This window comes from Dama dama, chromosome 23 (genome assembly GCF_033118175.1).
Source record: "Dama dama isolate Ldn47 chromosome 23, ASM3311817v1, whole genome shotgun sequence".
NCBI classification, from domain to species: Eukaryota; Metazoa; Chordata; class Mammalia; order Artiodactyla; family Cervidae; genus Dama; species Dama dama.
In genome coordinates this window covers 38,269,538-38,287,875 of record NC_083703.1, presented here as the reverse complement: position 1 = coordinate 38,287,875, position 18,338 = coordinate 38,269,538, and the positions used below count along the sequence as shown (strand labels likewise).

The 18,338-nt window shown below is 45.2% G+C and overlaps 1 protein-coding gene across 1 annotated transcript in view; it reads right to left on the bottom strand.

Moving 5' to 3' along the window:
- The window catches only part of PCSK2 (proprotein convertase subtilisin/kexin type 2), a 230,315-nt gene that overhangs the window by 31,826 nt on the left and 180,151 nt on the right, over nucleotides 1–18,338 (bottom strand). The window contains exon 7 of the mRNA XM_061126390.1: nucleotides 5,899–5,987. Within this exon, the coding sequence (XP_060982373.1) occupies nucleotides 5,899–5,987 (89 nt within the window). The remainder of the gene's footprint in view (nucleotides 1–5,898; nucleotides 5,988–18,338) is intronic.

The window sequence follows — 18,338 nt, the reverse complement described above, 5'->3', positions numbered from 1 at the left end:
ATGGAAACCACAGCAGGTACATAAGTCTACCTGCTCTGTCTTCAAAGGAAGGCAGGTAAGGCCAATGCCACTTGGCCTGGCCCCCTCCCAGGGCTGCTCTGAGGGGCTCCCCAGAAGAGATGCTACAGGACCCACCCTCGAATCATCCCCTAGTTATTCTGCACACTGGCATCATGATCTGCTATTATTGTGCCTGTTTGCCCCTGGTCTGGGTCTCCCCCTTAGACTCAAAGCTGCATGAGGGCAGGTGTCTTGTCTTTGGGCTCATGGCTGCATCCTCCCACCCTCAGCAGGACTGGCACACAGTAGGCCCCCTGGTCATGACTGTTGAGTCCTGGAAGGGACTGAAGGCAAGAGACAGTATCTCCCAAAAGGCTTGATGCAGTTTGAGCATTTTTAATACTCTCAGAAGTAAATATCTGACAAACTTGCAAGAAATATCAATTGAAGAGTTCATGTCCATTTTTTGGACTTTGTGAATTTTGTATAAGACGTTTTCAATTTTGATTATTTTGTCTTGAGCCCTTTGACTGAAGATGCCAAACATTGGTTTAAACGATAAAACTAAGGAAAGAAATAGGCTGTCTTCTTAAAGAGTTACTTTGATAAGTGTGTTAGTCGTTCAGTTGTGTCCAACTCTTTGTGACCCCATGAACTGTAGCTCACCAGGCTTCTCTGTTCATGGGATTCTCCAAGCAAGAATACTGGAGTGAGTTGCCACTGCCTTCTCCAGGGGATCTTCCTGACCCAGTTATTGAACCCGGGTCTCTGGCATTGCAGGCAAATTCTTTACTGTCTGAGGCAGCCATGTTTAAAATTTAAAAAAAAAATGGAAATTAACTTTTCTCTTCAAAATTTATAAAGTAAATAAGTGGATAAGGAAATGTAAATAATTAAACTTTCAAAAAAATTGAAGTTGGACAGCATCACTGACTTGATGGACTTGAGTTTGAGCAAGCTCTGGGAGTTGGTGATGGACAGGGAGGCCTGGCATGCTGCAGTCCATGGGGTCGCAAAGAGTTGGACATGACTGAGTGACTGAACTGAAATGAAAATTTTGAGACAGCGCTAAGACTTTGGGACATCTTAAATGTACACGTCTGCACGTTACAGAGAATTTACTGTATAGGAGTTGGACTGATTGGAATTTTCCTCCCTTCCTGCCAAGTGTTACCTAGAAGAGGTGGAAACAACTGTGCTCGTGGAAATAGGCAACAGAAATCACAGAGAGAGCTCATCTTAAGGAAGAAGTTTCTAAGAGTCACACGTGCAAAGGCAGAACAGACTTCCTGTGAGGGAGTGACTTCCCCGTCACTGGGGGCATGCAAGTTGTTGATACATGTTAGTGCAGGGGCCCAGGCTGCTCTGGGTGCTACATTGTTCTACAGTTTACTAGCTGTGTGGTCCCATGTTCAATTATATTTTGTAAAAGAGGGATAATAATATATAGTAAACATGTTCATGTTCTACCAGGTGGTGCTAGTGGTAAAGAACCCGTCTGCCAATGCAGGAGACCTAAGAGATTCGGGTTTGATCCCTGGTTTGGGAAGATCCCCTGGAGGAGAGCATAGCAATCCATTTCAGTACTCTTGCCTGGAGAATCTCATGGACAGAGGAGCCTGGCAGAGGAGTCCATGGGGTGGTGAAGAGTCATGCAAAGAGTCAGACATCACAGAGTCATGCAAAGAGTAGACATGACTGAAGCGACTTAGCAGGAACACATATATAAAATATGTAACCATGTATGATAAAGTTGCAAAGAGAGTAAAGTGAGTAAAGGGTTTTGCATCCTGCCTGACACATTGAAAGAGTCAAAAATGTTATTATTATTGTTGTGATCATTATGTAAATGCCAGTAGGTCTTCAGAATAAGGCAACTTTAGAGCCCCTAACAAGGAAATGACAATCTACTCCAGTATTCTTGTCTGGAGAATCCCATGGACCCAGTAGCCGAGAGAGAGAGAGAGAGAGAGAGAGAGAGAGAGAGCCCCTACAGTCCATAGGGTCGCAAAGAGTTGGACTCTTGAAGCAACTTAGCACACGCAGAGCTCCTTTGCGACGTTGTCCCCCTAACTCAACACCTTGAGACTTGCGGTGATCTTGGTTGGCCACCAGGTGGCGCCCCCAGACCCCAGCTCAGAAAGCTCCCGAAAAGATTCTCTAGAGGGCACAGGTCGCTTAGAATGAAAACCAGCCAACTTTTGGAACTGATAGCTCATTTAGAACGAAAACCAGCCAATTTTTGGAATTGATAGCCAGGATGAGCAAACTGTTTCCCCAAGTCTGTAAGGTAGCATTCTGCTTCTACTGGGATTCCTGAGTACCTCTCTAGGGGTTTGTCAGCAAGAATTCCTTCTGCTCCTCTAGGGGAGTTCAGAGGTCCCTGGGATGTCTAGATGCACACAGCATGGGACTGGACCTGCCTGGCTCTGAGCACTTAGGACCCATAGGAATGGATACAGGGAGTTAATGAATACAGGGAGTTAATGGATACTGGGTTAAAGGAGTGGAAAAAGGCGGCTCCTTTGCTCAGGGTCTCTGTGTGGCTGCAAAGCCTCCCGCTGGCTCTGGGCTTAGTTTCTGGATTTTCAGAGTGGTGGTGTGAGACCTGTGAGCTGTCGGGGTTCACAGACACCAGTTAGGTCTGTCTTTGAGGTGCCAGGCTGCACTCACTCGCCTTGGGGATCAGAGGTCAGTCAGAGGCTGGCACACCCCACCTGGCCCTGCTGGCCCCGTCCGGGGTGGGGGGTGGGAGGTCTTTGCCTGGGGCGTGGCCTCTGCCTTGGGGGTGGAGCTCAGCCCATGTGAGCTGCAGGTTGGATAGGCCAGGGGCTTGTGGCTGAGGACCCCTACCTCTCCACTGAAGACAGAAGGGGGTTGGTGGTTAAACTCCCAGCCTCCTCCCCTCAGGGAGGGCAATGCTGAGGGGGTGTCCCCACAGTCCCCTGAACCCCAGCTCACCTACACACCCTCCGTTGGTCCGTCCTCCCACTATCTTCCTTTCTCTTTCCCTCACTGGCTTCTCAGGGTTGCCTCCTAAATAAATTCCTTGCAACCAGATCCTTGCCTCAGGCTTGCATTTAAGGAATTCAAACAAAAAGGGCAGGAGGATTAGATACTTTGGGGCTTCCCTGGTGGTTCAGATGGTGAAAGCATCTGCCTGCAATGCAGGAGACCCGGGTTCAATCCCTGGGTCAGGAAGATCCCTTGGGGAAGGGAATAGTTACCCACTCCAGTATTCTTGCCTGGAGAATCCCATGGACAGAGGAGACTGGTGAACTACAACCCAATAGGGTTGCAAAGAGTTGAACACAGCTGAGCGACTAACACTCAAATGCTTTCAGAGCACAAATTACAAGAGAGAAAAAGAAGCTGATGGAGAAAAAGGCCCCAGTGGACCCCTGAATGCCATGAACTAATCGCAAGTCTTAATTTTTGCAGGCAGTAGTTTTAAGAATCCCTTGTTCAAAAACCCGGTTACTGTGGGCATGAAAAAAATTTAAAAACTCTTTGGAAGACCTCACTCTGAGTGAGGAATCTAGGTTTGAAATTTTCCATTGCCTCCACTCTGTCCTGTGAATAGGAAACCACCCCCCCCTCCCCCCCATTCAGATACCACCGGAGGTGTGAGCCTGGCTTATCAAATATTAATTGGGTGCTATATTTTCCCCTGAGCTCATAGCAGCCTCTGATGTTTTGATGCCAGCTTTTTGGAGGCTCACCAAACACAGAGCGTTGAAACCCGAGGGGCAAAGCCTCCCTAGTTACATTTCAGAATGCTCTGGATGTATTCTTCTATGAAATTCAGCACCCAACTCAGGCAGCCCGCTTAGCAGACAGTGTTGAAGGAGGCTAATGATGATTTGTATAGGTTGCTCTTGCTTTATTTAGGTCCTTGGAAATGCAAGTGTCAGCACAAAGTATGGTTATGGTTCCATTAAAACACCAGGAAAAAAAAAAAAAACCCCATCGAGATGGTTGTAAAAAAAGAAAAACAAGGTTGGGTGGCTCAGCCTGGATAAATTAAGAACCAAATTTAATGCAAAACTTGGAAAGAATGAGGAGCCACTTCATTCTTTAGCATCTTATCCCCTCATTCGTTTTCTCTCTCCCTTTCTTTTTTGGCAGGGGAAGGTGTTGCTTTCTAAGTTTCTAGTGACCTGACACCCTCGGTTTCTGAAGACCCCGTAAAGGGGAATTTGTTAAACATCTTTCCTGTAGAACTTAATAAAAAGATTCTTCTAGGCAGAATATTTTCTCTTAAAAATGAGATGCTTGGTATAAACAAAACAAGCCACCAAAAGCATTTTGAAGAGTTTGGAGTATGTTTACAATAATTTGTGCATTCCTCCTCATTTTCTACCATTTTTGTCTGAGTCCTATTTACATCTTATGGATATGTGGACAAAACTATACTTTGAAAATATAGGGAGCCCTCTTCCACTCTTGGTGGAAATGTAAATTGGTGCAGTCATTATGGAAACAATACAGAAGCTCCTCAAAAAATTAAAACTAGAGTTGCCATATGATTGCGCAATCCCACTCCTAGGCATACACCCAGACAAAACTATAAGTTGAAAAGATACAGGTGCCCCAGTGTTCACAGCAGCATTATTCACAATAGCCAAGACATCGAAACAAACCTAAATGTCTACTGCAAGTTGAATGGATAAAGAAGATGTGGTATATACATATATATATACACACACATACACATAGAATGGAATACTCCTCAGCCATAAAAAAGAATGAAATTGTGCCTTTTGCAGCAACATGATGGGCCTAGAGGTTATCATGCTAAGTGAAACAAGTCAGAAAGAGAAAGGTAAATGTAACATGGTACCACTTATATGTGCAATCTAAAATATGATAGGAATTAACTTATTTATGAAATAGAAACAGGCTCGCAGATGTAGAGAGCAGACTTGTGGTTACTAGGGGGAGGGTGTTGGGAGGGGAAGGACTGGGAGTTTGGGATCAGCAGATGAAACTATTATATATATGATGGATGAACAGCAAGGTCCTACTGTATAGCACAGGGAAAAATATTAAGTGTCTTGTAATAAACCATAATGGAAAAGAATATGAAAAAGAATATATTTATGTGTGTATATATGTATATGGGCTTCCCTGGTAGCTCTGCTGGTAAAGAACCTGCCTGCAATGCAGGAGACCCTGGTTGGATTCCTGGGTCAGGAAGATCCCCTGGAGAATGGATCATCTACCCACTTCAGTATTCTTGCCTGGAAAATCCCCATAGACAGAGGAGCCTGGTGGGCCACAGTCCATGAGGTTGCAAAGAGCTGGACACGACTGAGCAACTAAGCGCTCGTGCATGCGTGTGCACACACACACACACACACACACACACACACACACATATAACCAGTCACTTTGCTGTACATCAGAAATGAACACAACATTGTAAATCAACTATACTTTGATAAATTTTTTTAAAAAAGATATTAAGGATACTGATACACAACGAGTGCAGACAGGACAATTTCATTCATATAAAGTTCAAAAACTGGGAATAACCCACGTTTGCTCTTAGAAGTCAGAGTCATGACTGTTCTTGTGTGTTTGGGCAGCAACTGAGGGGTGCACAAGGAAGGCTTTGGGGTGCTGGTAATGTTTTGATTCTTGATGATTACATGTGTGTGGTTGGCTTGTGAAACTTCATTGACCTGTGGGTTTATGATCTGTGCACCTTAAAATTTTTAAAGTTTACTGATATTGCCATACAGGTTAAATTAAAAAAATTTTTTTTTTCATCCTTGCTAAATTGTACCAATCCCTGCTCTCTTGCTCTCCTGGGAGTTTTTGCCGGGCCCTGGCCAGGATGGAGACTGGGTGTGATGCCTCCTGGGGATGTTTGGCAGGGATGGGACAGCCTACCTGCGACCTTGGACCCATAGGCCACACCGACCCCGCAGATGTTATTGTTGGCAGCCGCAGAGACCTCCCCGGCACATCTCGTCCCGTGGCTGCGGAGAGAAGTGAAGACGGGTCAGACAGAGGGTCAGACGACTTGGGGAAGATTTCTTACATTCTATCAGTTTGATTCTTTTGAGTGGTTCTGTTAGCCTGGAGCCAGTCCAGGCCACTGCATCTTCCGTCTGTGTCTCTCCTCTCACCCCTTCCACCTCCCAGCCGCCCTTGGCTCATTTCTACCGTGAAGAGTCTTCTCAGAACATTTCAACCTTGAAAGGTGATCTCTACTTTAAAATCTGAGTGTCTTCCTGCAGAAGGCAGTCATAGGCTTTCTGCAAAAACAAAACACGAAACTGACAGATTGGTGCTAGTCGAAATAGCTGACTTTTTTTGAACAGCTGGAATTGTGGGCTAGTGTTTATTTTCAAGGCTGGTTCTGGCCACCGGGCAGTGAATGCTGCCTGTCAGCTGTGGGACAGAGATTATTTACCTTTGTTGGATTCTAGCCTCCTTTAAAGCTTCCTTGGTGGTTCAGACGGTAAAGAATCTGCCTGCAATGTAGGACACCTGAGTTCAACCCCTGGGCTGGGAAGATCCCCTGGAGAAGGGAACTGCTACCCACTCCAGTATTCTTGGGCTTCCCTGGTGGCTTAGATGGTAAAGAATCAGTTTGCAATGCAGGAGACTGGGGTTCGATCCCTGAATTGGGAAGAACCCGTAGAGGAGGGCATGGCAACCCACCCCAGTATTCTTGCCTGGAGAATTTTGGACAGAGGAGCTTGGTGGGCTACAGTCCATAGGGTCGCAAAAAGTCTGACATGGCTGAACGACTAAGCACAGCGCAGCTCCTTTAAGATATTATATGCTACAGACCTCCACCTTCCTCTGGGAACCAAAAAAGCCCACACTGGCAACGTTTCACATTCAATTTCAAGGGCTCCACAGAAACTTTGAGGCTGACCAGATTAAGAACCCTGGACAGTCATTAGAACCATCTTTCTGAAGTTTGTTGGCCTAAAGCTTACAATTCTGAGCAAGGCCTTCTTAGGGCTCATGTTCTAGACACTGTCATACATCCAAAGGCAGAACAGGCCTCGTTGTGAGGGAGTGAGTTCCCCATCACTGAAGGCATGCAAGTTGTTTGCTCATGTTAGTGCAGGGGCCCAGGGTGCACTGGGTGCTACATAATTCTGCAATCGACACCATAATTTCATTAAGCCTCTCCCTTCTGCTCCCTTTTCTGTTAGACCAAAGGAATCCAAACAGTTCTCCCTCCTGTGAGCACTTCCCCTCCCCTGAGCCAGGCCGCCTGGTGGCTGGCTTGGGCCCACAGGATGCAGTGGAGTGCGCAGAGGAGCTTGGGCCGTGGACAAGGCCACGAGGGGAGCATGACCTGACAGCACCCCAGGGGAGCCCCTGGAGGTCTTCTTCCTCCAGACCCAGCCAGTCGCCCCGTCAGCAGCACATGGAGAGAGACAAGAGCCCCACCTACGTTAACAGGATGGTGAGCAAGCAAGCAAGCGTTTGCTCTCTTTTAAGCCACTAGGTTTTCAGGCCTTTTGTTAAATGGCAACGGAACCAAGCATAAGCTTGAAGTCAATCAGAATGTGTGTTTGGACCCCCAGCAGCATCCCAGCTGTGGAGGAGCCTAGTGTTCATTTCCCTGCAAGCCACCAGCCCCAACCCTGCAAGGCCCTGCTAATGCTCCAAGAAGCAGCCGGATTTGAAGTCGGCTAGAACAGCATCTGTGTGGCCCCGGAGGGGATGGTGGTGAGGGCTGCCTACTTGCTATTTACACGGCGGGTGCAGGAAGGCACGTGGGGAAGGGGCTTATTGGCTGCATAGCCCAGAAAGTTCTGATTTCTGCAGTGTAGACTGGTTGCTACATTTTCCTGGGACACGCAAACCTACCACATCAGTCCATTAAAAGAAATCACATCTGAGGATTGAAATATACAGATTTTCTTTCTCTACATGAGCAAAAGCAAATTCTGCCTCCATGAAGGCTACACATCAAAGGGACTCCGAATTCCCTCCAGAAAAAGAATGATTGTGTTGGAGGAGACCTCACCATTGCTGCGGAGGGAGCCCAGCTCTGAGGGATGAGAGGACGACCAGCCCCCTGCCATGGGCTGAGTGTGGCGTGCTCACTGCCTCTGTGGCCTCACCGCCTCTACTCCTTGTGGGGGCAGGCACTGCTCCACTTTGCAAATGTCCAAGTTGAGTCTCAGCAGACCTGAGCCAGGTCTGAGACTAAGCCTCACTGACACAATGAGACCTGACCCCCCACCACCCTCCCACCCGGGGAGCAAACCTTCTCTGCCCCACAGCTGCTCACGGAAACCTGGAGGACAAAAGCGTGCAAGCTTCCTTGAGCAGACAAAAGACATTGAAGGCTTCCGTGTCTTTAATTTTCCTTTTAAATGGGGAGATGCCGGTTGTGGTTCCTCCACAGGAACATTTGGGAAGAAACATGTTTGACTCTCTGCAACCCCATGGACTCCAGTCCGCCAGGGACTCTGTCCTTGGGATTCTCCAGGCAAGACTACTGGAGTGGGTAGCCATTTCCTCCTCCAGGGGATCTTCTCAATTCAGGCATCAAATCTGCATCTTCTGCATTACTGCTGGATTCTTTACCTGCTGAGCCACCAGGGAAGCCCCATGGATAAACAGTCCATGGAATTCTCCAGGCCAGAACACTGGATTGGGTAGCCTTTCCCTTCTCCAGGGGATCTTTCTGACCCAGGAATTGAACTGGGGTCTCCTGCATTGCAGGTGGATTCTTTACCAGCTGAGCCACAAGGGAAGCCCAAGAATACCGGAGTGGGTAGCCTATCCCTTCTCCAGTGGATCTTTCTGACCCAGGAATTGAACCGGGGTCTCCAGCATTGCAGGCGGGTTCTTTACCAACTGAGCTTTCAGGGAGATCATTGCTAAATTAGGCGATGCCAATGAATTCTAACTGGCAGTGGCTCCCTGTAATTGTTGGTGATACCAGGCCGCTTCACCAGGCCCCAGGCCTCTGTGGGCTTCATTCCCGCAGCCTCGGATGTCTTCCGCTCAGTCTTGTTTTTCTGATCATCTTAGGCAAACGTCCTTACTCCCCTGAATGTTAGGAAAATCATTTTCCAAGCCCATGTTCACCTGGCCCCTCAGCTCTCGAGAACATTCAGTAGCTCCATTTTGCCTCTAGAATAAAACATGATCTGTCAAAAGTGGGAATAGCTGTTGGTGGGGGTGGGGGACAAATATGGTGGCTTGATTGGCCTCCTTCTGACAAAGGTCACCAGGGAGCAAGTGACAGGAGTCAGGGGTATGTCATGTTGCCAGAATAGCCCCATTCTTCTGCTCCCCATGTCCAGGCCCCTGGCAGTGTGGTCTTCTTGCTCCTCCATGAAGAGATGAAGCTCATTTCTCCCTTGAGTCTGGCCTCATGACTTGTTTTGTCCAAAAGGATGTGGTAAAAGAGATGAGGCTGGCCCCCAGGAGGACCACAACTGTTCTTTCTCCTGAAACTGCCCAGATGCCATGTGGACAAGCCCAGGCTGCCCCACGGGATGACGAGAGACCGTAACCCTTCATGCCGGTCACCCCAGCGATAGCCAGCCATCCCCCTGAAATGTGAGAGGCCAACCTGCTGGCCAGTCCCCAGACCACCTGCCATCCGACCGTGGATGCACGGGCAGCTAGATCAATAGACCTGTCCAGCTGACCTATGGACTTGTGAGCAATGTCGGTGCTTATTCATTTTGGGATGATTTGTTATGCGGCATTATTTGGCAATAGATAACTGATATGCTGGACAAGCAAGGCTGGAGGGATAACCCATTTAGCTCAGTTTATTATTTTAAAAATAGGAAATATTGAAAAAGTACAGACAAATTCAGTGAATAACAGAATGAATCTCAGATGGCCAACACTCAAGTCTATCAAAGTCAAGGGCTTCTCATAACTTAGATTTTTTGTGGGTATACTATTGTTTATTCATCAGAACCCTATTAATAATAGACATTTGAGTGTCTTTATTCTTCTGTTTGGAGAAGGAAATGGCAACCCACTCCAGTATTCTTGCCGGGAGAATCCCATGTACAGAAGAGTCTGGCAGGCTACACTCCGTGGGGTCACAAGAGTCAGACAAGACTTAGCGACTAAACCATCACCATTCTTTTGCTAAATACAAATGATTAATGTTGTGTATACATGTACAGTTAATATTTTACCATATTCGATTAATCATTTTTTGTGAATGAGTTTAAAGGAAAATATAGATGTTATTTTCCCCCAAATTGTTTAATATGTAGCTCTAAAAAATGATGATATCCTAAATAACCACTAGAGCATTATGACACACATAACATAATTAACAAAATGATAGTTGTTTTCCTGGGAGAGCAAAAAGAGAGTCATTCACAGCAGAAACTTCTATTATAGACTGTTCATGTCTGCTGCCTTCATTTACATTTTATGTATCTTTAAAAAAATTCTTCTGAAAATGGTTCTCTATTTATCCTCTGTGTTGCTGATTCAGTAGTCTGTTCTATTGCATCTGCTTTTTGATGCTTCAAAATTATTTTGGCTAATGTTTTGATTTTAAACAGGATGTGCTTATTTAATCAATAAAATACTTTCTTTTTTTTTTTTTTAAGACGAGAAGGTCATTGCTGAGGTGCTAAGGATGAAAACTAAGGCAATGGTGGCGTGCAGAGAAAACAGGAAATTGATTCAGAGGACAGTTAGGGATGTTGTTCAGAGAACTTTAGTGTATAATGAGCACTTCTATTGTGTTTTAAGATACCTTTAAAGATACCTTCAATTTTCCAGGGAGGGTAAATGAGATCTCTTTTGATCAAGTACTCACTTGTATCCTATTGTAGTCCATATGGTTTTAATTTTAAAGTATATGCCTTGAGGGAACAAAGGACAGGTAAAGAATATTTACCTTATTTGTCATGGAGACACTGGTCACAGAAGAAAGTTAAAAAGCAGAGCAAGTATGCAGTGAAGTTATGGTCCCAAGCCCAATTCCCACACTGAGCAAAGCAAAGTGTGTGGTTCTGAGCACAACCCGTTAGGGCATCCCAGACTTCATTGTGGCCAAAGGAGTCAGTAATTAAAAGGGCACATCCCTCTGTCTTATACTGGTAGAGATTTTTTAAAGAAAAAATTTGGCCTTGCTGTGTGGCTTTTGGGATCTTAGTTCCCCGAACAGCGATTGAACACACACTCTTGGCAGTGAAAGTTCCAAGTCCTAACCACTGGACCTCCAGGAAATTCCCTAGATTTTTTTTTTTTTTTTTAAAGAAATAACAAACTTCAAAAGCTCAGATGAGAGAATGGATGTCTGAGGAAAAATGGCGGGAAATTTCATTTATCCCTTTAGCATAAACTTTCCTTATTTTCTGTCTAGTTGGAGAACCTCTGATTTAGATCCTATAGAAATCCTCTCCATGAATTTCACAATTACATTTTCTGCACTTAGAGGGTGCCTACCATTTGCCACACTCTGTATCAAGTCTCCGTATGCATATCCTTAGTACCTTATGCAAACCTTAAGGGTGGAGTTTAGTTGCATTTTACGGATAAGGAAAACTGATTCAATTCAGGGATCTCTTATTTCATACCAAGCAATTAATAATATACTACTGCATTTGTCCATTATAATCTTCTGAATTTTTCTCTCTTAAGAATAATTGCCACCTGGGGACCATAAAATCCCCCTTATATGGTAAACAGTTTCCAAAGTAGAAATGATTATACCAGTATATCTCTATTGCAGTCCATGTCAGTCTCTCCATTACTCCAAAATCTGAGTTATGTCTGTTTCTTTTAGCTGAAGGGGAAAATTTAAATGATGAAAACTTGCATAATCCTGGTAGAGGAATAGAAAAAGAAAAACTCAGAACTTTGTGGTATCTCTCCAGTGACTCAGAAAGTGTGAAAGTATTAGTCACTCAGTTGTGTCCAATTCTTTGCGACCCCATGGACTGTAGCCCACCAGGCTCCTCTATCCATGGGATTCTCCAGGCAAGAATCCTGGAGTGTGTTGCCATTCCTTTTTCCAGGGGATCTTCCCGACCTAGGGATCGAACCTGGGTCTCCTGCATTGCAGGCAGATTCTTTACCGTCTGAGTCACCAGGGAAGCCCTGGTGGTATTTCTTCAGTGGCTCAGAAGAGCTCTCCACATTAAACTGTGTTGGATTTCACTGTGCTTTGATTTGGATACAGAGAGGGTTGATTACAAGCAGCAAACTTTGAACTAATATCAGCTTATGAGGTAGTCTCAATGCTCACATGAAAGAAAAACTTAGATTAGGTCTTTGAAGGCAGTTTGGATTTTATTACCCAGGAGGTGATTTCAGAATTAGTCCATAAAGATGAAAGGGAAAGATGTTCATCTACTTCTAAACCATTAGATGTCACCAGGGTAAAGTATTGGTTTCTATCACTGTGCTAATAGCCAACCAGAGAGGACATTTTTCTCACATGTTCTTTTTTGGCTTGTCGTATTGGGTTCTTCAAAATGAAATATGACTTTTAATTAAAAAAAGTTAATCACTGAAAATCTTTCTTATTTGAAGGTTTAACTGATGCTATCAATCAAATACGTTCATCTAGAGATAGACGATCCATCTCATCCATTTATCCTCCCTTCCCTTCATTTTGGTTGTTTGAATAGCAAATATCTTCTCTCTTCCTGAATTTATAGTAAACTTTTTGTAACCAGGAATTGCATCGAATCCAGAATCTCTTACTCTTTAGGGCGTAATGGATAGAGCACACTGCACCCGGTGATGCTCCGTAAATATTGCCAATGGTGGGGATGACATTTCAGTGGTGCATGCCTGTCAAAGAAATGCTATGGAAGAGAGATTTTTATGGACAGCAGCACGGTAATAGACTTCGGATCTGCAATGCATCACCAAACACTGACCTAAAACCCAGCAGGGTTGGAAGATTATTGACAAAGCATGGGCTGCAAGCCTAGGGAGAAGCTGGCAGCCCTCAAATGGACAGATGTCAAGGCCACTCAACATCTTGGCCCAACTGAGAAGGTGTGCCACCCATCCGTCAACCAGCCAATCAATATTTATGGAATGCCAGCAAGAAAAAAATGTGATGCTGGATCCTGACAAATCAGCTGTGGCTGGGTTGTATATTATGGAGGCTTATTAAATGTGTGTTATTTTTGCCTTCTTGCAGTTCAGGTTATTGTTGCTACTGTGGCTGCTATTATTATTTTGCTTGGCCCAAGTCTGTATTTCTCTGACTACAAGCGAGGAGGAAATTACACTCCTTTTCCAAATTCCTCAACTGTGTTTCAAATACATCCCTGGAGTGCAGATGCCACATGTAATTATTAAATGGTTCGCAGTAGAATAAACACACTTTCTCTGCTGAAAAAGGAAGAAACCAGCAAAATCAGCTTAAGCACAGGGCAAGGGATTCTAATACACGTCTCCTCTAAAGGCTGTCCTGCACATGTATGAAGTTTGCCTTCAGAAAGAGTCCTTGGCTGCAAATTCCCACTGGCTAACTATTTTACACGTGGTAGTGTATGTTTCCATGCTACTCTCTCCATTCGTCCCACCCTCTCCTTTATTTTCTACTTTCCACGGCAGTCAGGAGATTGTGATGGAGAGCGTGAGCTTTCCTGGGCAGCTACTGCCTCGGAGTTCTGACCAGCCTCTGTGGCCAGGGGGCTTGGCTGGAGCTGCGGTAGCAGCAGCAAGCCCACTGCGGGTCAGCACCTGTCAGCCATTCATGGGCGTTTTGATGCTGAAACTATCTTATCCAAGAGCCCGAGTCTGCGGAGCAAAGATGGGGTGTTGGGTTTTATGCCCACGCCCAGAAGACAGCGAGTGAGTGAGTGATAGTTGCTCAGTCACGTCTGATTCTTTGCGACCCCATGGAGCGTGGCCTGCCAGGCCCCTCTGTCCATGGGATTCTCCAGGCAAGAACACTGGAGTGGGTTGCCATTTCCTTCTCCAGGACCAGAAGAGAACACCTGAAGAAACCGGCAGGCCTCGGGGCTGCGCAGCTGACCAGAGGCTCATGCCTCCTGGACCGGAAACACTGCTCTGGCCAGAGACAAGGGCTCAAGGCTCTCAGAACCTCAGGCAGCAGCGTGCCTGGAGGGTCCTTTTCTGTGCCCACCTCATACAACCACAAGAGCTCTTCTCTTCTCCTAGCAACCATCCAAACCTTTCCTGCCCACTTCCTCCACGGTGCCTTCTCAGATTGCTGCCCTATGTGCCAGTCTCTAACTCTCGGACCAGTTATCCAGCTACTGAACACATCTGTACCCCTTGCCTCTGCTTCTTTGCCTAATTTCTATTAATACCCTATTCACCCCAGAACACACTCACCCCTCCTCCAAAGTCTGCCTAGCACCCTCGTTTAGATCCAGGACCAAAAGCCACCTCTTCAAGGAGGCCTGTCCCCATTTCCCCAGCCAGAGATGACAAGAGTTTGGCCTTTCTCCACACTCCTCTTTATTGTGAGGCAGTGCTTGGAACCATCCCCCTCACTGGTGTCAAGTCCACCACTCCTCAGTTGTGTGACCTTGCACACATGACTTAATCTTGCTGGGCTTCAGTTTCCAAAATGGAGATTATAATGTCCACACTTATTTCAGGAGGTTAGGTTGAGAATTAATACACACAAAACATGAAGACAGTGCCTTAAACACATGTGGGTGTTAGTCATTCAGTCGTGTCTGACTGTGCAGGCCCAAGGACTGTAGCCCACCAGGCTCCTCTGTCCATGGGATTATCCAGACAAGAGTACTGTAGGGGGTTGCCATGCCCTCTTCCAGGGGATCTTTCCAAACCAGGGATTGAACCCAGGTCTCCTGCATTTCTGGTAGATTTTTTACCGTCTGAGCCACCAGGGAAGCCCAAGTAACTGCTTAACAGGTGTTACTGTTCCTTGTATTGTTTCAACCTTGGGTATACTTAGCACTCAGTGATTCAGGCTTCTGTGGCCTCCTCATGGGACACTGCAGGCTCCTCAGAAGCTTATCCACCAAAACTAATAGCTTCATGAACACCACACTAAAGACCTAGTTCTCTTTATCTCTTTTTATGCCCTATGACTTAATTTTAAAACTTTGTTACTATTTTTAATTTTTTTACTTATTTGGCTGTGCTGAGTCTTAGTAGCAGCATGTGGGATCTGGTTCCTGCAGATCGCCCTGACCCGGGCGAACCCTGGGCCCCCTGCATTAGGAGCGCAGAGTCTTAGCCACTGGGCCACCAGGAAAGTCCCTATGCCCTTTGCCTTTTAAATCTTCTTGCTATAGAAAACACCAGAATAGACAAAACTAGAGTGAACTCTCTTGTAAATATCATCATCAAGCTTCTATGGTTATTAACTCATGGCTAGTTTTATTTTCTCTAATCCCCCTTACTCTCTTTTCTTCTTCCACAGGCCCCTAGCTATACTGAAGGAAATATTAGGCATGCTATTTCTCCCAAGGGTGACTTTTTAATGAACTTATCCTACACTCCTGGGAAGGATGATATATTCAAATTCTCCTTGTGCCAAGTAGGAATCACCTCCAGGATTCCAGCACCCTACTGTTTGGACCACAGAACCTCCCAGTGCTGTGGGCCTGAAATTTGACCTGCTTTCCTCCCATAATCACTTGCAATAGTAGTTTTTATTTATTTATTTTTAATTAATTTTTTTTTTTTTTACTGGTTTTGTAAACCAGTAAACAAAGACCATGATCTGATCTGTGTAGTAACAAGCCATGATGAATTAGGATCTTTGAAGATCACTTGAAAATTGTGAAAAATCTCATTTACCAGAGTGGCCACTGTGTCTGAGTCATTGGTGCCTTAGGAGGCAAGGATCTTCCTTGCCTGACTCACGATGACTCTGTCGGAGGCAATTGGACACTTGGGGATTTCTCTGCTGGCAATGAAGAATTTCATTACCCTAAGCACTCTTTAGTCCTGGAGGACTTTCACCCATTTAAAATTGAACTTTCAAGAATAAGTTTGCAAATGAAATTATTTAAGATAGAGGACAACTCCACTTTTGCTTTTGTTTTTTTTAAAGAATATTCTTATAGCTCATTAGACGGGAAGACTTACTTGTTGGGGGGGGGTTGTGTTCAGGTTCAGAAAATGAGTGGGGGGAGACCATTCTGTTGTTTATATTTTTGTGCTTGGATCAATCCATCAGAGATGAATTTAGTATCTACTAGCTGTAGAAGCGGAGAAGGCAATGGCACCCCACTCCAGTACTCTCGCCTGGAAAATTCCGTGGATGGAGGAGCCTGGTAAGCTGCAGTCCATGGGGTCACTGAGAGTCAGACAGGACTAAGCGACTTCACTTTCACTTTTCACTTTCACTCATTGGAGAAGGAAATGGCAACCCACTCCAGTACTCTCGCCTGGAAAATCCCATGGCCGGAGGAGCCTGGGAGGCTGCAGTCCACAGGGTCGAGAAGAGTCGGATATGACTGAGCGATTTCACTTTCACTTTTCACTTTCACGCATTGGAGAAGGAAATGGCAACCCACTCCAGTGTTCTTGCCTGGAGAATCCCAGGGACGAGGAAGCCTGGTGGGCTGCCGTCTATGGGGTCGCACAGAATCGGACACGACTGAAGCGACTTAGCAGCAGCAGCTGGGGGGGAGGGGAGCGGGCAATTAGCTGGCACGTGCAAGGCTACTGCTCTTTGTGTTTTTTACCTTTTTCTTTTATACTGGAGTATAGCCCATTGACAACGGTATGATAGCTTGAGCTGCACTAGAGCAAGTTAGCCACTCTCACACACGTCTCCATTCCCCCTTGAGCTCCCCGCCTGTCCAAGCGGTCACAGAACTCTGAGCAGAATCCCCGGTCCTGCAGAGCTACTGCCCGTTCTGATGGCCTGTGGACAGCTGGTGACTGACAGCGCAGAAACCAGGCCCACGCTCATGGTCCTTCTCAGAGCAAGGTTCCAGGCGCCATGTATAATAATGTCTTATCTGTGCTGTAGTGACTTCTATTTGGTGATTTCACATCCTTGTGCCTGAAAGTGGTTTATTAGCAAGGATCTAGGGTTGTAAGTCACAGGAAGTAAGAGACACTTCAAATCAAAAGTTCTCCAATCTTTTAAATATATCCTCCCTGGTAGTTCAGATGGTAAAGAATCTCCCTGCAACATGGAGACCTGGTTTCCATTCCTGGGTCCCATCGATCCCTGGGTCAGGAAGATCCCTTGGAGAAGGGCATGGCTACTCACTCCAGTATTCTTGCCTGGAGAATCCCATGGACTGAGGAGCCTGGTGGGCTACAGTCATTGTGGTCACAAAGAGTCAGACATGATTGAGTGACTAACACTTTCAAGCTCATACACTTCTACCACCCTAAACACACACTTATAAATTCTGCATGATGACTTTAAACTGCAAGTAAGGTTAATAGAGAGTGGGGACTATGCTCTTGTATATTAGCAATGATCTTTTTTAAATGTTACAAATTGGACTTATGTTTCCCCCCGTTACTCTTTTCTGCCTTTTCTGTAATGACCAAGCCCTGTCTGCTTTATCTATGTCCCAGACAGTCTCTGGTCAACTCAATGATTGTGGGGACACAGTCTAATCTACCTGGTCCCCTGGGGACCTGTCCCTGGTCATTCTTTGGTCTTTTATAATACACTTCTGTCTTTTATAATAAAAAAGATGCTTATAAAATAATGGTACAACTTGGACTTAGAAACACAGAGCTGGGGTTCCAGTGTTGGCTGTGATATTTACTGGTTGTTTGACCAGGTAAGTCAGGCCATCTTTCTGAGCCTGTTTCCTTATTGCTAAACTGAGGAGGACAGTGTTTATTTCAATTACCATAAGTTTGTCACGAGAAGTAGAAGAGATGAGTAAAGTGAATAAAGAAGTAAAAGTGCTTAAAGTGAGCTTCAGTCATTAATTGAAGTTCATATGTTCTATCAAGTTCACTCAAAAAACATCAATAATGGGTAAGTATTAGGTTTAAAACTTAATTGATATTGATTGATAAGGCAGTTGTCTCAATTTCTTGATATTTCTTACATGTGAGAAATTAGGCATGAATTTTACTTGGAGAAGAAAGAGGCTATATTTTCATGTTTAGTAGCAAAACAGGTTGAAGGAAAGTTATACTACCACTGGGTAGGGTTGCATAATAGGATGTCAAGCAGTATATCAGACCTAGAATTAACAATACTGTATTGTGCATTTGAAAACTGCTAAGACAGTAAATCTTCATCACAAGAAAAAAATTTTTTATGTGACTCTGGGTGGTGTCAGATGTTAACGAACTTATAGTGGTAATCATTTTGCAGTATATACAAATACGGAATCATTATGTTGCATGCACGTGCACTCAGTTGTGTCCGTTTCTTTGCAACCTCACGGGCTGTAGCCTGCCAC